Source organism: Pundamilia nyererei, unplaced genomic scaffold, assembly GCF_000239375.1.
Source record: "Pundamilia nyererei isolate P.nyererei 1_Seehausen unplaced genomic scaffold, PunNye1.0 scaffold00129, whole genome shotgun sequence".
In the NCBI taxonomy this organism is placed as follows: domain Eukaryota; kingdom Metazoa; phylum Chordata; class Actinopteri; order Cichliformes; family Cichlidae; genus Pundamilia; species Pundamilia nyererei.
The window spans coordinates 86,793-105,414 of NW_005187530.1; the positions used below are offsets into that span (position 1 = coordinate 86,793).

The following is an 18,622-nucleotide window of genomic DNA, read 5'->3' on the forward strand; positions in this document are numbered from 1 at the left end:
CAGAGATGGGAAAGTTTGCAGCTCAAATAGGCGGTGTGTTTGACACATGATGTTAGGCATGATTACCATTTGAACCAGCTTGTAACCTTCGCTGTATTTACAGTAACACTTATGATACACTCAGTGACGTAGCATGAAAGAATGAGAATCTCGAAACTTTGACCTACTGCCCTTACTTTACCTGTTGAAGTGTCCTTGAGAACATAAAGTAAGGTCTGGGATGATAATAAATTATCTGCTTTAATCTGTTAATTTGTTTGTACAATAAAAGGGTGCAGGGTTCACCAGGCAGCAGCTAATGCAATATTTTGGAAAACACAGTGAATTAAAGCCACAAGTCTGGACTTCAGCCACATCTTGAGTGTTTAAATTACAATTTACTGTGGTGGTATCGTCCTCCAGCTCCTCTAAGTGGACAGCGAGGCATTCCCAAGCCATCTGAGAGACATAATTTCACTAGGCTGTCCTGGGTCTGTACCCCAGGCTTCTTCCAAGCAGGACATTCCTAAACGCCTCACCAAGGAGGCACCAAAGAGACCTACAATATTTTTCCTGAAATATTTCTGTGCAGTTTCTTGTCAGCAGACTGTCCATGCAGGAAATGTGACCAGAGGTTGCTCCAGAGGAAAGTCTGCCTGCTCTTGCAGGATGCTTCCTCTCATATCCTGTTGTTCTGTTGTCTTTGAATTTAGTTTCCTTCACTTTTGGTTTTGTGACTTCCTGGATTTCCTGCTATAAAAAATCATCGAAAAACTTGTATCATGCACATCAACAAAATAGTGGTTCGCTCACACCATCGGTGTTACAGCAAACCTTTGTGTTTTTAACAGATAAATGATCAACTTAGTAATATTTCTGTTAGAATCTTTGATGGGTGCAGTTTACTGTTTTCTAATTTATGGATTAAGCAATTAAAAGAGACGATAATTCTGAAGTTAAAAGTTTTTTATTAACTGGAAAATGTCTATTTTCACAAAAAAGTATATCAAATGACAAAACCTTTTTTAATTTTCATCTCCTCTTGATTGCCTGTCTCAGTAACGTCTTGTTTCTTGGAATGTAGTTCCTGAAGATAAAGCCATAAACCAAGTACAAAACGTGAATCCATAAAATCTTAAAATTTGCCATTAAAACTTTACTGCCCTCACCATTAACACAGTCATTTTTCACATCATGTCAAGCATGTACTGCAAATATTCGCCATAAACAGTTACGTTCAGCTGCTAGAAGCCATACCATAAGTTAGACAGGTCCAATTTTAGAGCAGGTTAGTTCTCGGTTCATCTGTGTCAAAGGGTGACGATTTAACGACCTTGTGGTTCCCCATGAGAAACACTAGCAGGGTGGCAAGTTGGTAGTCGGTACTTGTGCGTTACTGTTATAGACTGGAAACTGTAGTGGTGCTGCTGAGGAGAATGTCCTACTCAGTAGCAGGGCGATGTGGGTGGTAAAGATTGGGTGGGGGCAGAGTGGCGTGACATCAGAATAAAGGACAACTGTGGAGCTCGAGCCTTTGATCTGTCCTGTCCCTAAAGGCTGGAATACTTTAAAGCCAAGAGCGTTGGCCTGTATTTACTGTGAAATTTTAAACTTCACTTTATAACTTTGATGAATACAAAGGCAGAAAAGTTCTCTGAATATTTATTTAAGTGTAGAAAATACTAAAAAATAAAAGTTCAGTATAAAAGGTAGAAAAATAATAATAATTTGCATGGTATTATTACTCTTATTATTGCAAAAACATGTGGAGATGGTTTGACTGTAATGCAGTCTGTATCGTGTTTCGTACGTTGAATGGTGTACAGGTGCTTTGGATGTGCAGATTACAATCATTATAGGAACCCTAAAACCAGTTTGGATGAGTCCTAATAACATGTGCCTTTGTCCTCTCTCTCTCCAGTAGATGGTGCTATTGCCCAGTAAACTTGAATTAGTCGCTCATTCCCAGTGAATGCTTTTTTATGAATTCTCTGAATCGGAATGGATGGGCTCAAGATGTTCCCTTTCTTTTGTGCAAAAAAGAAAGAAGGAACTCGCTTGCATAACAGTTGAAGCATGAGGATATAATTCAGCTCTTTGTCAGGCCGACTCTTGAAACAGAATGTTCCTGCATGTGGAACCGGTTAGTTTGAAGTCTTTGCAAGTGTCAGAGCGCACATTTACTTTTGGCATGCGCTGCTAATGCAGTCCACATGACAAACCAGTTCTTCTCCATCGTCTTTTTAACTGTCCTGTTTAAAGTTTGCCTTGTGCGTTTATTAGGGAGTTCAAATAAACTCGACTTTTCTATCCTATAGCATGTGCCTTACACAATTAACATTGCTTTTTGTTTCTCTTTGTTTTTCAGGTGAGTCCCATCTTCTCTTCTGTCTTCTGTCGTGCTGACTGATGATGGTCCAGAACACCTGGAGCTATGAACCAATAAGTACTCTGATTGCATCAATCCAGTTGTAGTGTTAGTGTGGAATAAAACACAGGAAATGCGTGCAGCTTGATATTGTAAGAACTATTTTCTGCTGACACATGAATAAACGCTTTGTTGACTTAGTACAGAGTTGGAGCGCAGCTGGATACACACTTGTGCTTATATTACTAGTTTAGTGGTGTAATAAACTTTTACTCTTATTTTATGACAGATAATATTTTATCTTGAATCTTGAATCATCACTCTATGAATCACAAGGGTGGGGTCATTTCCTCTAAAGTATGTTTGCAATGTTTAGCACAAGGTATGAGAAATGCATGCAGGGGTTGTAACACCTGGGTGTGACCTGTTCACGAGAAGGCCACCTCATCACATTGCTTCATTCTTTTTAGCTCAAAGTGTTCCATGGAAAGGATGAGCTGTATGTGAGGTGTATTGAAAGCCCACCGCCTGTTTCACACGATCTTTTAAGGAAATTTTGGAACTGCTGTGCCGCAGAGTGCTTGATAAAATCTCAACCTTCTGATCTTGATGAAGTGAATGTGTGGATGTGCGATTGGAGGCATGGGTGGGGGCAAACAATGCTTGTTCAGTGACTCCCGACGTTACTCACAAAGCAAAAATGCCAAAAACGTGTGTCTGTGCTTGTGTGTGTGCTCAGCGAGTGTTGAGACAATAGCAAACTTGTGCTTCCACACTTCTTTCTGGTGATGTTTGGTAAGGGATCTCATTGTATTAGTAGAGATATGGCCCTCCTGTAACTTTTCAGTGGCCTCCAGTGCACGGCGGTTCACATTTCTTTACCCGAGGGGGAGTTATTACTGTTGCCACACCTCGCATAAAGGTCCTAAGATCCTGACAAAGCCGGTTGCATGATTGTTAAAGGTGATCCAACTGGTTTGTATTTCTCTCTTTCTCCAGTTCAGTTCATTTGATAGTCTAGTACGTCTAATTACCCTGCAGCACGTTTAGTTCAGCAAAGCAACGTTTACAAAAGGCTTCACCTTCACTACAAGATCACACTTTAAGTGCAGTGCATTGCTATTTGTGTTCAACTTGCACAAGTGGTCCCACATGTTTCTAAAAGTGCATTGATTGATTGATTAAACCACAGCAAACCCTTTAAAAGCTCATAGTGCGGTTCTGTTGCAAAGCCTGCATCGTGAGATTGGCTGCGTAAATGTTAAGCAGCTCTTACAGTTGTCAGGGGAGTAACCTGATAGGCTGTTGGCTGTAGTTACTCTGCTGTTTGGTTTCAATGTGGGACATACACCCTCAAGGACAAACTATCAGGATACTTTGTTTTTTGTTTTTTTTTAATGGTTACCTGTAATTGCTTCTTTGTAATCGTTTCTAAATCACAGTTCTTTCATGCAGAAATGCACCAATGCTGGTTAACGAGTGCACAGCTAGAACAGCGCCTACTCATCTGAGTTTTATTATAATTTGGGGACGGGAAGCTTGCCTATTGTTTGGACTCCTGTTCTGTCTTTAAAGGCAGGAGGTTTAGTTTTAGATGTCACAATGGAAAACAGGATGCAGAACCACTCCAACCACTCCAAGCTTGCAGATGGAAAACAAGCAAGCAAAAAAAAAGAAAAAGCCATCTCCTGCAGGAGTGAAGACATGTGAATTTTGGGGTGGAGTGACTTGGCTTATGAAAAGCACGTATAGAGGAATTCTGGCTGATTACTAAAATTGGTATCCGCACTGGTAACCAATCAAATACGACCCTAGATTTTCACTAGCAGTGCATCTGTAGTTTCCAGCCTATTGTACTTTGAACTTGTGTGTCAGCTGATATTTTATTAATCCTGCAGCTGTGCAGCGCTGGGTGTGGTGTATTATTTCTCCTGTGGTTTTGTGCCTAGCCATTCTTATTGGGAATGCTGTGTGAAACAAAACAAGAACCATGGGCATAAGAGAACAATATAAAGTCATTAATTCGCACGTATTACCACACCCATAAAGTGAGGCGCCAAACCTGCACACGAAATAATTTCTTTTTTAATATCGTTGCCTTGTTGCAGGCACAGAGTTGGCTTTCATTCCTTGCAAGTTTTTATTGTGGCATTATAGTGTCTGGATTTGAGTTACTTCTTGTCCTTGCATTGTTGCATGCGAGGACATGTTGGATAGTTTATTACTCTGGGTAATTATACTCTACTGCCATAATACCAGACAACCAGAGCAAGACAACCTAAGATTATGCAATTCTTGGGAAAAAAGAAAAACAAGAAAAACACTTGAACGAGCACTAAAATGTCCATCACCTGCTATGTTTTCTTTCATTTCACTTTCATTGATTGACTTCATGTCTGTTATGTTGCTGGGGCAGTGCTCTGTCTTGGAATGGCAGGATTTCAGGAAGAAAAGTATTATATATCGCTTCCCGTTCCCTCCGATAACCTGAAAAAAGAGTTCAGACTCTCAGTAGTAATATATGTCAGGAAGAACAACAGCCTGAATCTAAAACTCCACACTGACCCTTAGCGCCACCTCTGCTGCAATTCTTTCCTACATTAAAGAGCCCTCTTGTGGGTACTTTGGCACACTGAAATCCAGTTTATGAAAGTCACGGAGATAATAGTGGTAATGAGTCACCACTGTGTCTGTAACTGGACTCTAAAGCTGTGGCAGAATGGGCCTTTTGTTTGCACACACACTAAATTTACTGCACGTCTTTCTTTTGTGAAAGAAAGACTCATGCAGTCATTTTAGTGTCTCTCTCTGCCCAGGGACGAAAGAATACGACTGATTCATTCTGCCCGGATGGTGGTGGTGGTGTGGCTTGTGTGTGTGTGTGTGTGTGTGTGTGTGTGTGTGTGTGTGTGTGTGTGTGTGTGTGTGTGTGTGTGTGTGTGTGTGTGTGAGGGCTCATATATATGGGTGTGCATGAGGAGTCACCTGTATTGTGTTTGTCTGTTTTATTCTGTGGGTCAGGATGCCTGACTAAAAATAAAGCCGAGGCTCTTCAGGTTACAATGCAAATCTGCACACTGTGACAGAGTCAGGAAGGCCAGAGTCGAGATCCTGTGACAGGTTTTGCTGTTTGATAGTTGGTTGCCCGTGGCAGCAGCAGCAGCAAGTCCATGTTCCCTGGGACCTCAGCCGTGGACAGCACATGGTGTTTGCCTAACCTGTGGGCTGTGTTGCTGCAGCAACCAAAGCCTGCATGGCCACTCCTATATGTGGTTAGCAGTCGCTGACTCATGAAGCAGATATTCATCTTTTTTTTTTTCTCTCTGTCTCTCTTTGACAAAAATGTTACACATTGTTTGGAATGTCTTACAGATTTTCTCAGATACACCTTCTGTTGTTTGGTTGTTTTTCATATCATGAATGAGTTACAGTACAGTGGCTGTCTGTGCCTCTGATGGCACAAATGGACTTGCCCCTGCTGGCTGGCACTGCCAGTCCTGGCACTCCCTACAGCCATTTTATACCCTCACTCACCAGTTTGGAGCTCCATTTTGTGAAGGGCCAGCCTTTATTCAAATGCAGTTTCAAACTATTGGGTACTTACTGATGGATGTCATGACCACAAATCATCGTCAGCATATCGTTTTTTATGTAATTAGTGGTAGTTTTTTTGAATGAGCGGGCATTTAAATGTTGTCATAAAATAAAGAAAGTAATCAGAATCAGAATCAGAAAGCATGACGTTGAAGATAAGGACAGGGCAGTAAAAAAGTATTTGGCATAGGTTCAGCTCACATTCAGGAAGAACTGGGAGCACAACACAAGCAGAAATGAAAACAAAATGTGTCTCTTAGTAGCACAGAAAGTTTCTCTCTTATTTTAGTGCATCTCTGCTCTCGTTTCTTCATCTTATGTCTGTCTTTGCTGTTTATTAATAACGCCAAGAAGCCCCTTCCAGCTTTTAACACCTTGTTATGCTACCTGACTAGCTAGCATTACCCACAATGCTCTTCAGATATGTAATTTTGGACATTTCTATTTTTTAGTATTACAGATTTTTTTGTTTTCTCGAGTGTGTGTGCTGTCATGTTTGCCTGGTTTATCCTTAGATTGTTATTTTTTATCTTTTTATTTTTTCTTATTTTCTTTCTTTTATTGTCTGATGATTTTTTATTATCAGAGCTAAAAAGTATATACAGCTAGCCAATATTATTAAGTCAATAAATTTAAAGCCTACTTTTTGCACATTCACTGAAACAGTAGTATTTGGAAAATTTTGCATGAAAATGCCGCTACCATCCAGGACTACATGTATTTAAATGTATGTTATTTACTTCTGTTCATACAATACTCACATTCAGTTCAATTCAGTTTTGTTTACATAGCACCAAATCACAACAGTTGCATCAAGGCACTTTATATTGTAAGGTAAGGAAGGACCCTACGATAATACAGAGAAAACCCCAACAATCCCCCTATGACCAAGTGCTACAGCCCTCTGCCACGACCAGTTGGGGGTAAGACGGGAGACATACTGCGGAAGAGAGTCAGAGATGAACAATTCTTATACATACGTTCTTTTAAGCCACTTTTAATGTCTTGTTACTTATGAAAATGCAGTTTTAAAACTTGTTAAAGTTTGAAGCTAGTTAGCAAATAAAGCATCAAGCTAGCTAATGTTAGCTAGCTTGGTTAGTATCGTTAAATAAACACACATACCTGCTAATTAGCGCTGAGTGACCTACAAATTAAACTAGAATTGCTGTCTCTAAAACTGGAGCCTATGGTTGGATTGTTTCAGTACGATTTTAATCAAACAGCAAGCCATGTTATGTCAGAGCTCCTGTTCTGTGACTTGGATCAGCAGACATCTTGGTTTATGCAAACTGTAAGTCTTCTTAGAGGATGAGTTATGAGAAAACTTACAGTCATCATAAACGGGGCAAATGGAGTCACATACAATTGTCACAAATTCTTCCTATATTAAAAAAAAAATTAAATAGTGTTGTATTGTAATAAGACAAATGTGTTGTTTAATGCATCATTGTGTGAACGTACTCCTTTACTGAAACCTTGTGTATTCTCTTTCAGTTCAGCAGCTTCATACTTTTGTGGTGGCCTTTAGGCCCATTGGAAACATGCCAGAAACAATAAAATCGTAAACGTATTATCTCTAGTCTCTTAAAATATGTACAGCAGTTGGCTGTTTGATAGCATTTCTCCTTTGGATTGCCCGTATCTGAATGCAGTTTTAAGATTAACATGCTTCTTTTTAACAGTTAACAAAAGGCTTAATTGCTTGATGTCAACCAAAATATACAAGAGGTGAAGTAAGAGTTGTTGTTGGGTGTATTTCGGGTGCCTTGGTGTGCCTTTTACAGACTGACTTATAGTTCTTTGTATTCTGTCTCTGCATAGTTCTCTTGTCTATCCTTTTTCACCCTCCTGTGTACCCTTCATCTTAATGTCTGGGGCTGTAATTTGCTTGGTTTCTCGAACAAGGTATCCACTGTTCATCCCTCAGCTGGCTGATAATGGAATAAAGCGTGGGCGCCTACAGATGTATGGGACGTGTTACAGGGTATCCGGGGCAGCAGAGAGGATGTGTCCAGTTTGGCAAGACCCTCAGATTTATAGTGTAGATGTTACTCTGCATTTATGGGACAGATGAAAAGATTTCCTTGTTCCCTTTTTTTCCCTCACAAACACCCTCCCTGCCCTGAAAGTAGCCCTCCACTCCCATTCATTCTCTTTCTTAGCCCCATATTGTATGCCATGTTGATCTGCTGGCCGGGCAGTGGGTCTCTATGTGAAAAGAAGGGAGTAGCAGTGTGGATTTGAGTGTGTGGCAAAAGCAGGAAGGTGTTTTGTTGGAGCCTCTGAGGCCTCTCTGTATGATAGATCAGATCAAAGCAGCATGGAGATAGGAGATCCTCTTGGAGATCGGTTCTGGCTGAGCCCAAAAAAAGGTAAGCGTTTATAATAAGTGCTTGAAGCTGAGAACAGAGGCAGCAAGTTAATGATTCTGTGCACTGGTTAGCATTAGGCTTATGTCATAAAGAGGTGTGGCTAAGTAAGCTAGACATCTTTTGTCAGATCTTCGAATCAGAACAGATAAATTGAAAGTTCTCACCCGGTTTGTGCAGCAATATTTAAACCTTTCTAGCTCCTAAATGGCGTAATACATCCTCTCCGTGCTGAGTCGGATCCCTGGCTGCTGTTTAGCTGAGCTGGCATACGCCTCTCACAAGAGAGAGAACAAGAGAGCTGAGAGCTGGTTCAAATTTTCTGTCCAGATCTCATGGCTGGAACTTATTTACAGCACAAAGATTTTTTTGTAATTGCTGGCTGTTTGCAGAATTTAACACAAAAGACTGATGTCTATTACATTTTTTTTATATCAGACAGTCACAAAACATGCTCTACTTTTAGTGCAAATTTTATTGTTGCCGATTGAAACGAATGTGTCCTCTTCATCAGTCGTAGGGACTGTCTGCCAGATTGCTGCTTTTTTTTTTTGCTTTCAGTGGACTCTCTTACCCTGTCATTGGCGGGCTGCTGTCCAAATTTGAGAGGCTGCCAGGGACATTGTAAGGTTGGGCAAATTAGGAACCCTCCACTAAGACGTGACAAAAAGCTTGTTAGAGTGAGAGTAAGCGGGGATGAACAGGACTTGGCAAAACTTTTTTGGGTGCCCCTGCTCTTTTTTGGCTGGTGAGGCGGGCGACAGGAGACACAATCTGTGACTTAATTTCTTTCCACTCTGGAAAAGGAAAAGTCAGTGTGATCCGAGACTGGTGGAACCTAAGACCCAAGCAATGCCTGTCATTTTTCTTACCTCAGACACTCATCACTTTATAGATTTTTCCATGTGCATTTACGTGTATGTTGGCAAGACAGAAGCCAAAACTTGGCTTTCCTTACTACGCTCTCACAGTAGTCTGTTGTTTTTTTAACTTGTGACGTCTCTGCAGGTTTTATTGGTCAAGCTTTTCTCAAGAATTTCTTTTTCTAGTTCTTTCTATTAGTTACTCATGCCATAATTTAAAACAAGGTTGTCTTACTACACGGTTGCTTTTAACAAGGCTTCCTGAACACTAGAGATATTTATAAGTCAACAAAAGTTTGGATTGGCAGAGCAACAAGCAGCAGGTCCCATAGTGCCTTGATTTATTTCAGAACTTTGTCTATTGTTCTCAGTGCAACAAAGCAAACATTTTTCCTCCTCCACTTTGATTTCCCCCCTTTTTTAGTTCAGCTTATCCAAGAACAGTTGATTATTTATTTTTGCAGCAGAGTAGGCAATGCCAAAGACACCCCTCTCCTTCCATGCTCAGCAAACCCTAACACAAAGTGCTTCTTTGTATGGAGCAGTTCTGCGGTTTACTGACTTTTGTGGCTTTGTGTTTGCTTGTTCTGTTTACAATATAAAGAGTTTGGGGTTTTTCTCTTAGCCACCCCTCCAACTATATCTGGCTTTGCACAAGAGGCACAGTTCTCTTCAAGTCCTTAGTCTCATGCGCTCAAAGTTTTCAGCCACCCGCCGTCACCTCCAGGGGTTAATCCTTTCAGCCTCTCTCTTCTTGCATTTCAAAGGTTTGTTTGTCTGCCTGTTTAAGCACTAATTGTTGTTCAGGCTGACCCATCCAGAAATCAGTCAAGGTTGTTGCGAGGGTTATATTAGTGATGGGTTATATTAGTGATGCGATTAAGGCTTCATATGCCAGGTTCTCACAATAGTAAAGACAAATTTATATATAGATTGGCTACATAATTTATTTATAGCTTTATTTTTGGGCATAGAAGTCATATATTATGAATGAATATATGAATACATAAAAATTGGCCACTCATTGCTGAGTAGTTCGACAAAATCCTAGAAGTTTTCCCCCAAACTGGAGCACAGTTATCTGAAAAACGCTACGTCCAGATGAACTGAATCAACCTTTTGGGATAAGTTTAAAACGTTTATTTACTATTATTATTGGGGGGTTTTTTGTTTTGTTTTTTAAATTAACCATCATACAATCGTTATAAAAAGGAGTATTACAAAAATGTGAGTTTTAACAGGAGTGTTATTGGGGATTAACTCACTCTTTGAGTCAGCGAGTCCACATTGACTTCAGTTTTCAGTTCCAGATGTTTCTATCTGACGTATACAGATCCAAATGTAGCATTCTGCATGAATACATTCTCCCAGTGACGATTCTGGCACAGTGAATTTTCGCAGGTATGTGCTGAACATTTGTCATCTTATTTTAGCATGTGAGCAAGCTAACATTTAACAGTTAGAGCTAAATACAGATTATGTCCGCAGGTTATGTTGTTGGTCATAAACTAAAGAATCAAACTTATAGGAACACTAGAACAAAATAACAAACCAAATATCCAATGGATGTCTTTTTGCTATGTTATTTCTTTTTTCAACTTCATGCATGGCAGTTCATTTAATAAATGTCTAGGTAACACGGTTACAATGAAGCCTTTAAATGAAAATGTCTTCAGAGCCCTAAGCAAAACTCGCTGCAAGACCTAAGGCAAAGACAGTGCATGAAAAGCATTGTGGTGATTCTGCATATTTAATAAACTGATAAATGATAAATGTGATAAACTAGCCTGCCCCTTCGTGTCTCTGAGCATTATTGACTGTGACGGAAACCACTTGGCCAGCATCCTTCTATGTATTTGTGGAGGTGGCTCAAAAAGATAGGGCAAAATAATTCAGCTATGACCAAGTTCATTAATTGAATTACTCTAATTACTTAGAAAGCCTATAAATACACTGGCGGCAGTCAGAAACCTCCATATAAAGTTGTTCACAACAACCTCTAACTTTAGCAGATTCCTAGGTCGGGTGTTTGGGCTCTAACATGCACCAGTTATGTCAGGGGCCACAGCTGTCTCAGACTATGGAGTCACTTGCCTAACCATACACAGCTAAGAGGCAAGCTCCTCAAATAAAAACGGGCTTATCATCTGGATAAAAATGAGCTCTCGTGCATCACAAAACAATTTGTCACAACTACAGAGACACAAGTCATAACTTAGGGTAGACTAAGGGCCACACTTTGATTTGTGCTTTTGTAACTTTTTACGTTTTCATCTGGCAACGCAGTCAGCTCAAATGCTTCAGTGTGCTTTCATTACCAGCTTACAGTATTTTGGACTTTTTGTTTTACAGCCGGTTGTGGACTTTACCCTGAATCATAATAACGTGATAGTTGTCTCTGCCCAGTTTCAAATATAACATTTCATATGAAACAGTATGTGTGTTTTTTATTTGGAGGATCAGTCAATTTAACGAGTTATCTTTCCTGCTGCAGTTTAGAAGGCGTTTTTAGTTTTTTTAACTTATTGTAATGAGCGTTCTTACATTGGTGGATAAGAAAGGCCTTGCTGACCTTTGCTTTCCCTTGAGTGGCTTGGATCTGATATGAGGGTGGAGGGCACCTGTGAAGCCCTTTACATTGGGCCATGAGCCAGCCACCATCAGCTGGTGCTGACAAGTCTATTTTGGGACTGGTGGAGGCCTGAAACATAGCAGGAGGAGCAGACTCCTAACCAGGAAACTCTTCGGGAACTCTTCCCCAAAGTCCTATTTCTCCATTTCAGTCAATCACATTGGCATTCATTCTGTAGTTGGTCTGCTCTTGTTCTTTTTATAGCCTGAATAAGATTAGTTCTGTATTGCCATGACATTCCCTTCTGGTAGTCTGCTTCTTATTACAAAAATTGACAATGCCACATCAAGCCTGTAAATAGCTTTTGAAACCAGCAACTCCCTTTGAAAAGCAGCAGCAGCAAATCCTGGTGATACAGTGTTTCTTTTGAAGTGTGACAATCGAATATTTGGATGGCCGAAGAGGTCGGGCCTTGAGCCAGGATAAGGGTCACTGTCAGGGGCTTGAAGTTCACTGAACACTTTGTGCATAAACAGTGCATGAAATCACAGTGATATGCAACACAGAGGGCAAGGCACCCCTACACACTGATGCCAATTTCCCCCAGTGAGATTGTTTTAGGGCTTGCAATTTAAATCGTAGTGGCTACAAATGATATAAAAACTGTGATTTGCATTTAATCCCTAATTAAAAACAACCCAACAACAACTGAGATATCTTTTTTTAAATAAGTAAGTAAGAAATGTAAGGAAGTAGTTGCTGTAAGTTTAGAAAGCAGATTCCTCCTTGATGTAGGATTTCATCTGCTCAACTACTTGGGTCCTTTTTGGTGTTCTTCATTTTCATTGTATTTTAGCGCCTGTGTTTTTTTTTGCTAGACTTTTGAATACATGCAAAATGGTTTGGCATTGCCTTGGTGAAGCAAACACGGCCTTAGACTGCAGCCTAATGTGGTTTAAATGCTCACTCACACAGATATCTTAGGATTCTTTCATGCACATACACTTCCCTGTCAGGCAGACGTTTGTTTCGCAAGTCAGAGGAATGTCTTCCTTGTTCCATAAACCGAAAAAGTCTATGTTCTCCGAATGAATACTCCTCCCTGCTTTTTGAATCACTGACTGTACATACATCTCTAAAGTTAATACCATAAGATAACAGGGTATATACTGTAGGTGGAGTACATGGCTTAAGGCTTCACCCAGTCTGAGAGAGATGTCAAAACAGACAACTGCACAAATCCTGTGTGAAAGGAATTGTTATTAGATAGTAGATTAGTAAAGGCGTTAGTCGGGTTTACAAGAGGTCCAGCGATAGTTATGAGGGGGGTGTCTCCCTTATTTTAATATGTCAGTATTTTACATTTGTATATAGTCTTTAAAAAGAAACTTATTTTGCCATGACATGTTTTTGATTTCATGATTACTGATGAAAGCTTGATAACCTGATAATAACTTGTTTTGATAATGATGAGATAATGACGTCCTTGCAAATAGCAGTCTAATAAGTTGACACAGTGGTCCAGCTGCCTAGCCAACAGATTTATGGCCAGCTTCTCCACTGCAGCTCTGAAAGCGGATATGTGGCTTACTCAGAACTGGCTTACTTCATTTGACTGTTGCCATGGTAAAAAAAATTAAAACAGTTTTCTGTCTGTGTTTGTATGTGTAATAGTGTGTGTGGTTTCAAACACCGGGGGGAATGCGTCATTTCATCTCTGCCCATTCACTACCACTATAATTTCATGAGTATATCACTGTCTGCAGCGCAGACAAACGAACACATGCTACTGTGCTGTAAGCGACAATTGTAAGGTCTCCTTCCAGTTTGGCTTTCGCTGAACGCTGGTCGCAAGTGATCACTCTCTCTGACACTAGGAGACGAACAGGAGACAGATGTACAGGGGAGAGAAGTGATCTCTGGATAGAAAACTGATATCATGTTTCTGGGAGTGGTGAAAAGGTTAGCTATAATGCATAGTTCTTTATATAGTTGTGCAAGATAGATTCTTCTTTCCCAGCTCTAATATTAACTGTCTGAAGTAGCAGTGCAAATTTAGGCTGCTTTACAGCCTGTTGCATCACTTTAATGAGCTGCAAAGGAAACACCGATTGGCCCGTCTAGCCTTCTTTTCTTGTCGGCTTGGAGACCCCCAAAACAAACACAGATAAGAATACATAAGATAAGAATAGAATTAAACTTAACGTTAGTTTTGCTATTATTATATAGGCATGGGTCATATTAGATAATTAGTAAGAGTTTAGTCATCTCCTTTCATATCCTTGCAAAGTCCAGCCAGAGTACATTATTGTGATTTATGTAGTTTCTCTTGAAATGTCACCAGCCTTCATGATATATTCTAAGACTGTGTCATATGAGATGTGAGCACCATGCCCTGCATGAATAGTAAAAGCTCTTCACTGAAACCTGATCGTGAAATGTGTAAAGCTAAAGACACCTTGTACTTAATAACTTGCATGGGCAGGATCGGATGGATGCCAGCTAGTCATCTTCCTTTCTGATATCTACTCGCTGAACAGAACAGCCCATTCATTGGACCGGTGTGCATCACACGCCAGAGGGTGTGTGCCACTCAGTCCTAGTGTGCGTTCAGAGGTGTGTGTGTGTGTGTGTGTTTGCATGTGAGTAGGAGCCATTTGCTTTTGGTTGTGGGCGGGACTCTTCATAAAAGTCATAGAGTTGTAGATCACGTGCTCCCCCTCCATAGGTGTGTTGATCCATTCATTTGACTTTGCTCGAATTTTATTTCAGTTTATTGCAGACACTCTTCCCCCCTCTCTTTCTAGCTTCCTGCTGTACTATTTACTCTAGTGCGATTTTTTTTCCATGACAGTTTTTTCCTAAGAGAAAGAGAGAGAAGGTAGGAGGAGCCAGACTGAGAAGTGTGTGCCTTGCTCTCTCACTCTCTTTCTCTCTCTCTCTCACACTCACACACACTCCCTCTCTTCCATTCTGTCATTGCCATCTCGGCCCGAACAGAGACTGCTCATTCTCAGCCACCCTGAATGTAGGGGGGGGCATTAAACTTATTAAAAGAGGAATATTTATTTTCTTCACTACAACAAAAGGATCGACAAGAGCAAGGAGAAGAGACAGTAAGGAAAAATCATTACAGGGATTTCTTTCCCTTATTGAATTAAGAAACACGTGCCAGCCGGTCTTGGCACTTGACTCTTTCTCACAACACAGCGTGAGGTGCTGTTCTCTTTGTTTGGCATTGTGCATTTTAGTTTCACTTGAGAGAGTTTACTGAATCAAACAACAATGGTTGCTGGAATGCTGATGCCCCTGCATGACCTGAGGGCCATCTACGAGATCCTGTTTCGAGATGGTGTCATGGTGGCTAAGAAGGATAAGAGGCCGCAGATCAAACACCCAGAAGTACAAAGTGTAAGCAACCTACAAGTAATTCGTGCCATGGGGTCTCTTAAGTCCAGGGGCTATGTAAAGGAAACATTTGCTTGGAAACATTTCTACTGGTACCTGACCAATGATGGCATTGTTTACCTGCGTGACTACCTCCACCTGCCCACTGAAATTGTTCCTGCCACCCTGCAAAGGATTAGGAAGCCGGCCGCCACTCTGGCCATTGCTCACCGAGCTGCACGGGTCCAATCTGTAGAAGGTCCAACATCTTATGTTCCTAAGCCGGGACGCAGGGCTGAAGCAGAAAGAAGAGAGGAACTAGCAGAGCGCCAAGGCTACCGCCATAAGATGGTGGGTTCTGGAGAAAGAGAGAATAACCCCGATAGGACCCCGAGGTTCAGGGGTCGCCCATTGGCTGGAGAACCGGCCAGAGAAAAGGCCTTATGGGAAGTGGAGGGCCAGCCTCAGGACGTTTTTAGGAAGACCAGCAGCTTCAGAAGTGAAACAGCAATGATGGAGGATAACAGGGGGAAAAGAGCCACTCACCAGGAGCTTGATGTTTACAGCAAGAATCCCATAGCATCACCACAAAAGAGGAGAGCACTGGAGGTCGAAAAAGAGAAGCCAACAAGTTCTGCTCCCGCTCAGACAGCAGCTTTGAAGCAGGATGTGTCACAGACCACTCTGACATCCTCCAAAACAGCCCTACCATTAGCTGTGGCTGCTGTTGCTCAGGCCACAGGTGCTACAGCATCAAAGATTCCAGCTAAGCCCTCTGCTCCCAAAACAAACGAGGAAATGAAGACCAAGGACTGGCCTAATATCGCTGAGGAACAAACGTCAATCAAGCCTACTCAAATGATTACAAGCAAACCAGTTCTCACAATGCTTCCTGATTTTGATGCCAAAGAAGACAAAATGAAAATGGTGGTTGTGGATCCAGTTAAAGTTGCAAATGTGAGTGCTACAGCAGCCAATGATCAAGTAAAGCCCCAACAAGTAATGCCTGTCACTTCAACAGGCTCTGTCAAAGAAACAAAGCTTAAAGTAAATAAGGAATTGATTAAACCCACAGAGGTGAAGGCCCCTCCAGCTTCAGCTGAGTCTAAAATTATAAATGATAAAGCAGAAAAAGTTACAGATGCAGCTGCCACTCAGGAGACTGCCAAAGCCAAACCTCACAGCGCCACAAGCAAACCAAAGGGCTCCATTAATGAGGTTAAAGATTCTAAAACTGATGAAGTGTCCCTAGAAATTACTACAGTACAGAAATCCTCAACACTTGAAGTCAAATCCACCATTACCACAGCAACTCTCGCAGCACCTTTGACCAATGCTGAAGATGCACAGCCTGTCACGGCAAAAGCTGCAGAGATGACTGCAGAAGAGAAGAAAACTAATTCAAAAGGGATTCCCCCAGTCAGAAAAGAAGCCCCTAAAGGTTCCGTGCAGGAGCCCACAGTAAAAGTGCAAGATGAATCAGATACATCTCAGCCTCCTCAAAATGCTGTCACCACAGAGGTGCTTAAAGAAACCAAACAAGCGGTCGAGGGAGGCTCAAAATCAAAAAGAAAGAAAAAGAAATCTCAAGCTGAGGCCTTGAAGAGTGTCGAGAGTGCTGAGGGATCACCTGGAAATAAGACTGAACTTAGACCAGTGGCTTCATCAGAGCCTTTAATTGTGTCTACCTGCTCAAAGGGAACAAAGACAAACGAGGTTAAATTACATACTGACAGAGAGAAAACAGAAGATCTCCCCAAACAAATAACAGCTTATTCAGAAGAAGCCTCACTGCCACTAGGACAGATTCCTGCAGCGCCCCTAGTGGAGGGACAAATAAAAGAGAAGTCTGAGGAAAGCAATGCCGGAAAGATTTCACAGGGACCATTATCCCCTAAGGGCGAGTCAAATGTTACGTCGCCCCATATGGAGCCAGTGAAATCTGAGGAAATAACTGTGACCAAAGTGGAAACAGTGACAGTGCAGAAAATAAGTGGAGTGGAGCTCGTGAAAGCAAGCCCTAAATCTGAGCAGGGAAACCCTGCCCCACTGTCAGAACCTCAGAAACCCACAATTGAGGCTAAATCCGCCATAAATACAGAGAAAGCTACACAGGAACCTTTAAAGGGAAAGAAGAAGGGAAAAGGTAGAAAGCAGCCTAAAGAACCAGAGTTGGAGGATATAAACACAAATCCTGTCCCTTTGCCTGAAGCAGAAACATTGCCATCAACTGACACTACACCCCTGCATGAAGCTGCAGTTAAAGACAGCCCTGACATGGCCTCCGGACTGACAGAAACTAATGTTTCTTTAAAGATGACTCTTGAAAGAATGTGCAGTGAGGAAGTCAGGCAGGCAGCAGCTGTGCTCTCTGAGGCCCCAGCAGACAAAAGGGAGGTGGAGCCAGCCCTGCTCTTTGCAGAAAAAATCAAGCGGGAGGCTCCAAAACCAGAAACATCCTCCAGTGTGAGGGAAGCACCCACAGCCGGAGAATTAGCGTCAGCAGCAAGAGCGCTAACAGCAGAGCCAGCTGCAGCTCAGGCACAGGCCAGCCCACTCTTCGAGCAAGAGGAGCCTCCCAAAGTTGCACAACATTCGGCTGCTCGGGCAGCAGAGTGCAGCACAGAGGAAAGGCTCTCTGTTTCTCAGGCCCTAACGCAGGAGGGAGAGAAGAAGAGGGACTTGATAGAGGACACACCCTCTGCCACCGCCACGCCCGTGACCCGTCCTGACCAGCCTCACCAGCGGGACACCTGCAAGTTTGAAACATCTGACATAGACGAGGCCACCATGAAGAGGAAAATAGTAGTAGTGGAGGAGATTGTTGAAGTAAAGCAGCTCCTTAGTCCGGAGGCAGCTGGACAGCAGTCACCACCTCCACCTGTGGAGTCTGAGGAGGAAGGCGAGGAGCTGGACCTGGATGTTCTGCAAGAAATTGCTATAGAGCGGGCAGTCTTGGCACAGGTGGCAAGGGGCAAGGGGCGAGGAGCCTCACCAGAGGTAGACTGGGACCACTCACTGGGGGAGCCAGAGGAGAAGACATGGCCTAACTTCATGGAAGGTTTGTTTGAATGCGTGCCAGCTTACCTACTTCTAATGTCTCTGTGATGCAATCACTCTTGAGTCTAGATTCCCACCTTTCTTCAAAGCATTTGAGGTTTTAGGGTGCACTGTTGGTGCTCTGCACTTATGTACCTTGAATAGCATTACCATTCTGTAATTGTCTTTGACTTCCCATTCAAAGTATTATTTGGGGTGTTGTGATTACAGTTTATGGCTTAAAGTTACATGTTACCAAGCCCAGAGTCTATTTTGTGATGTGGTGCAGAGGGAGCCTCTTTTAGGAACAGTTTCAGTGAGAGGGTGAGGAGACCTTTGAGATGTGGCTGTGATTGAATTAGCTTTGTGTTAGAAGAGATAAAGTGTCTGACACAGTGCTTGCCCCTTGTTGTCCTCCTGCTGTCAGATTTCACAGGTTCCTGTGTTT

The 18,622-nt window shown here is 42.0% G+C and overlaps 2 protein-coding genes across 6 annotated transcripts in view; both read left to right on the forward strand.

Moving 5' to 3' along the window:
• plecb (plectin b) overlaps positions 1–18,622 on the forward strand; it is a 128,467-nt gene that overhangs the window by 53,264 nt on the left and 56,581 nt on the right. For 4 of the 5 annotated variants that reach the window (XM_005743212.2, XM_005743214.2, XM_005743213.2 and 1 more), the window contains exon 1: positions 15,614–18,196. The exons of the other annotated variant lie outside the window; for it this stretch is intronic. In XM_005743212.2, the coding sequence (XP_005743269.1) occupies positions 15,646–18,196 (2,551 nt within the window). In that variant the 5' untranslated portion in view covers positions 15,614–15,645. Of the gene's footprint in view, positions 1–15,613; positions 18,197–18,622 lie in introns of those variants that run through there. 5 annotated transcript variants of the gene reach the window in all.
• LOC102213492 (40S ribosomal protein S10-like) lies at positions 14,925–15,638 on the forward strand. The gene is made up of 2 exons (XM_005743274.1): positions 14,925–15,561; positions 15,615–15,638. Exons 1-2 carry the CDS (start codon positions 15,034–15,036, stop codon positions 15,636–15,638), a joined length of 552 nt encoding a protein of 183 aa, XP_005743331.1. The 5' UTR covers positions 14,925–15,033.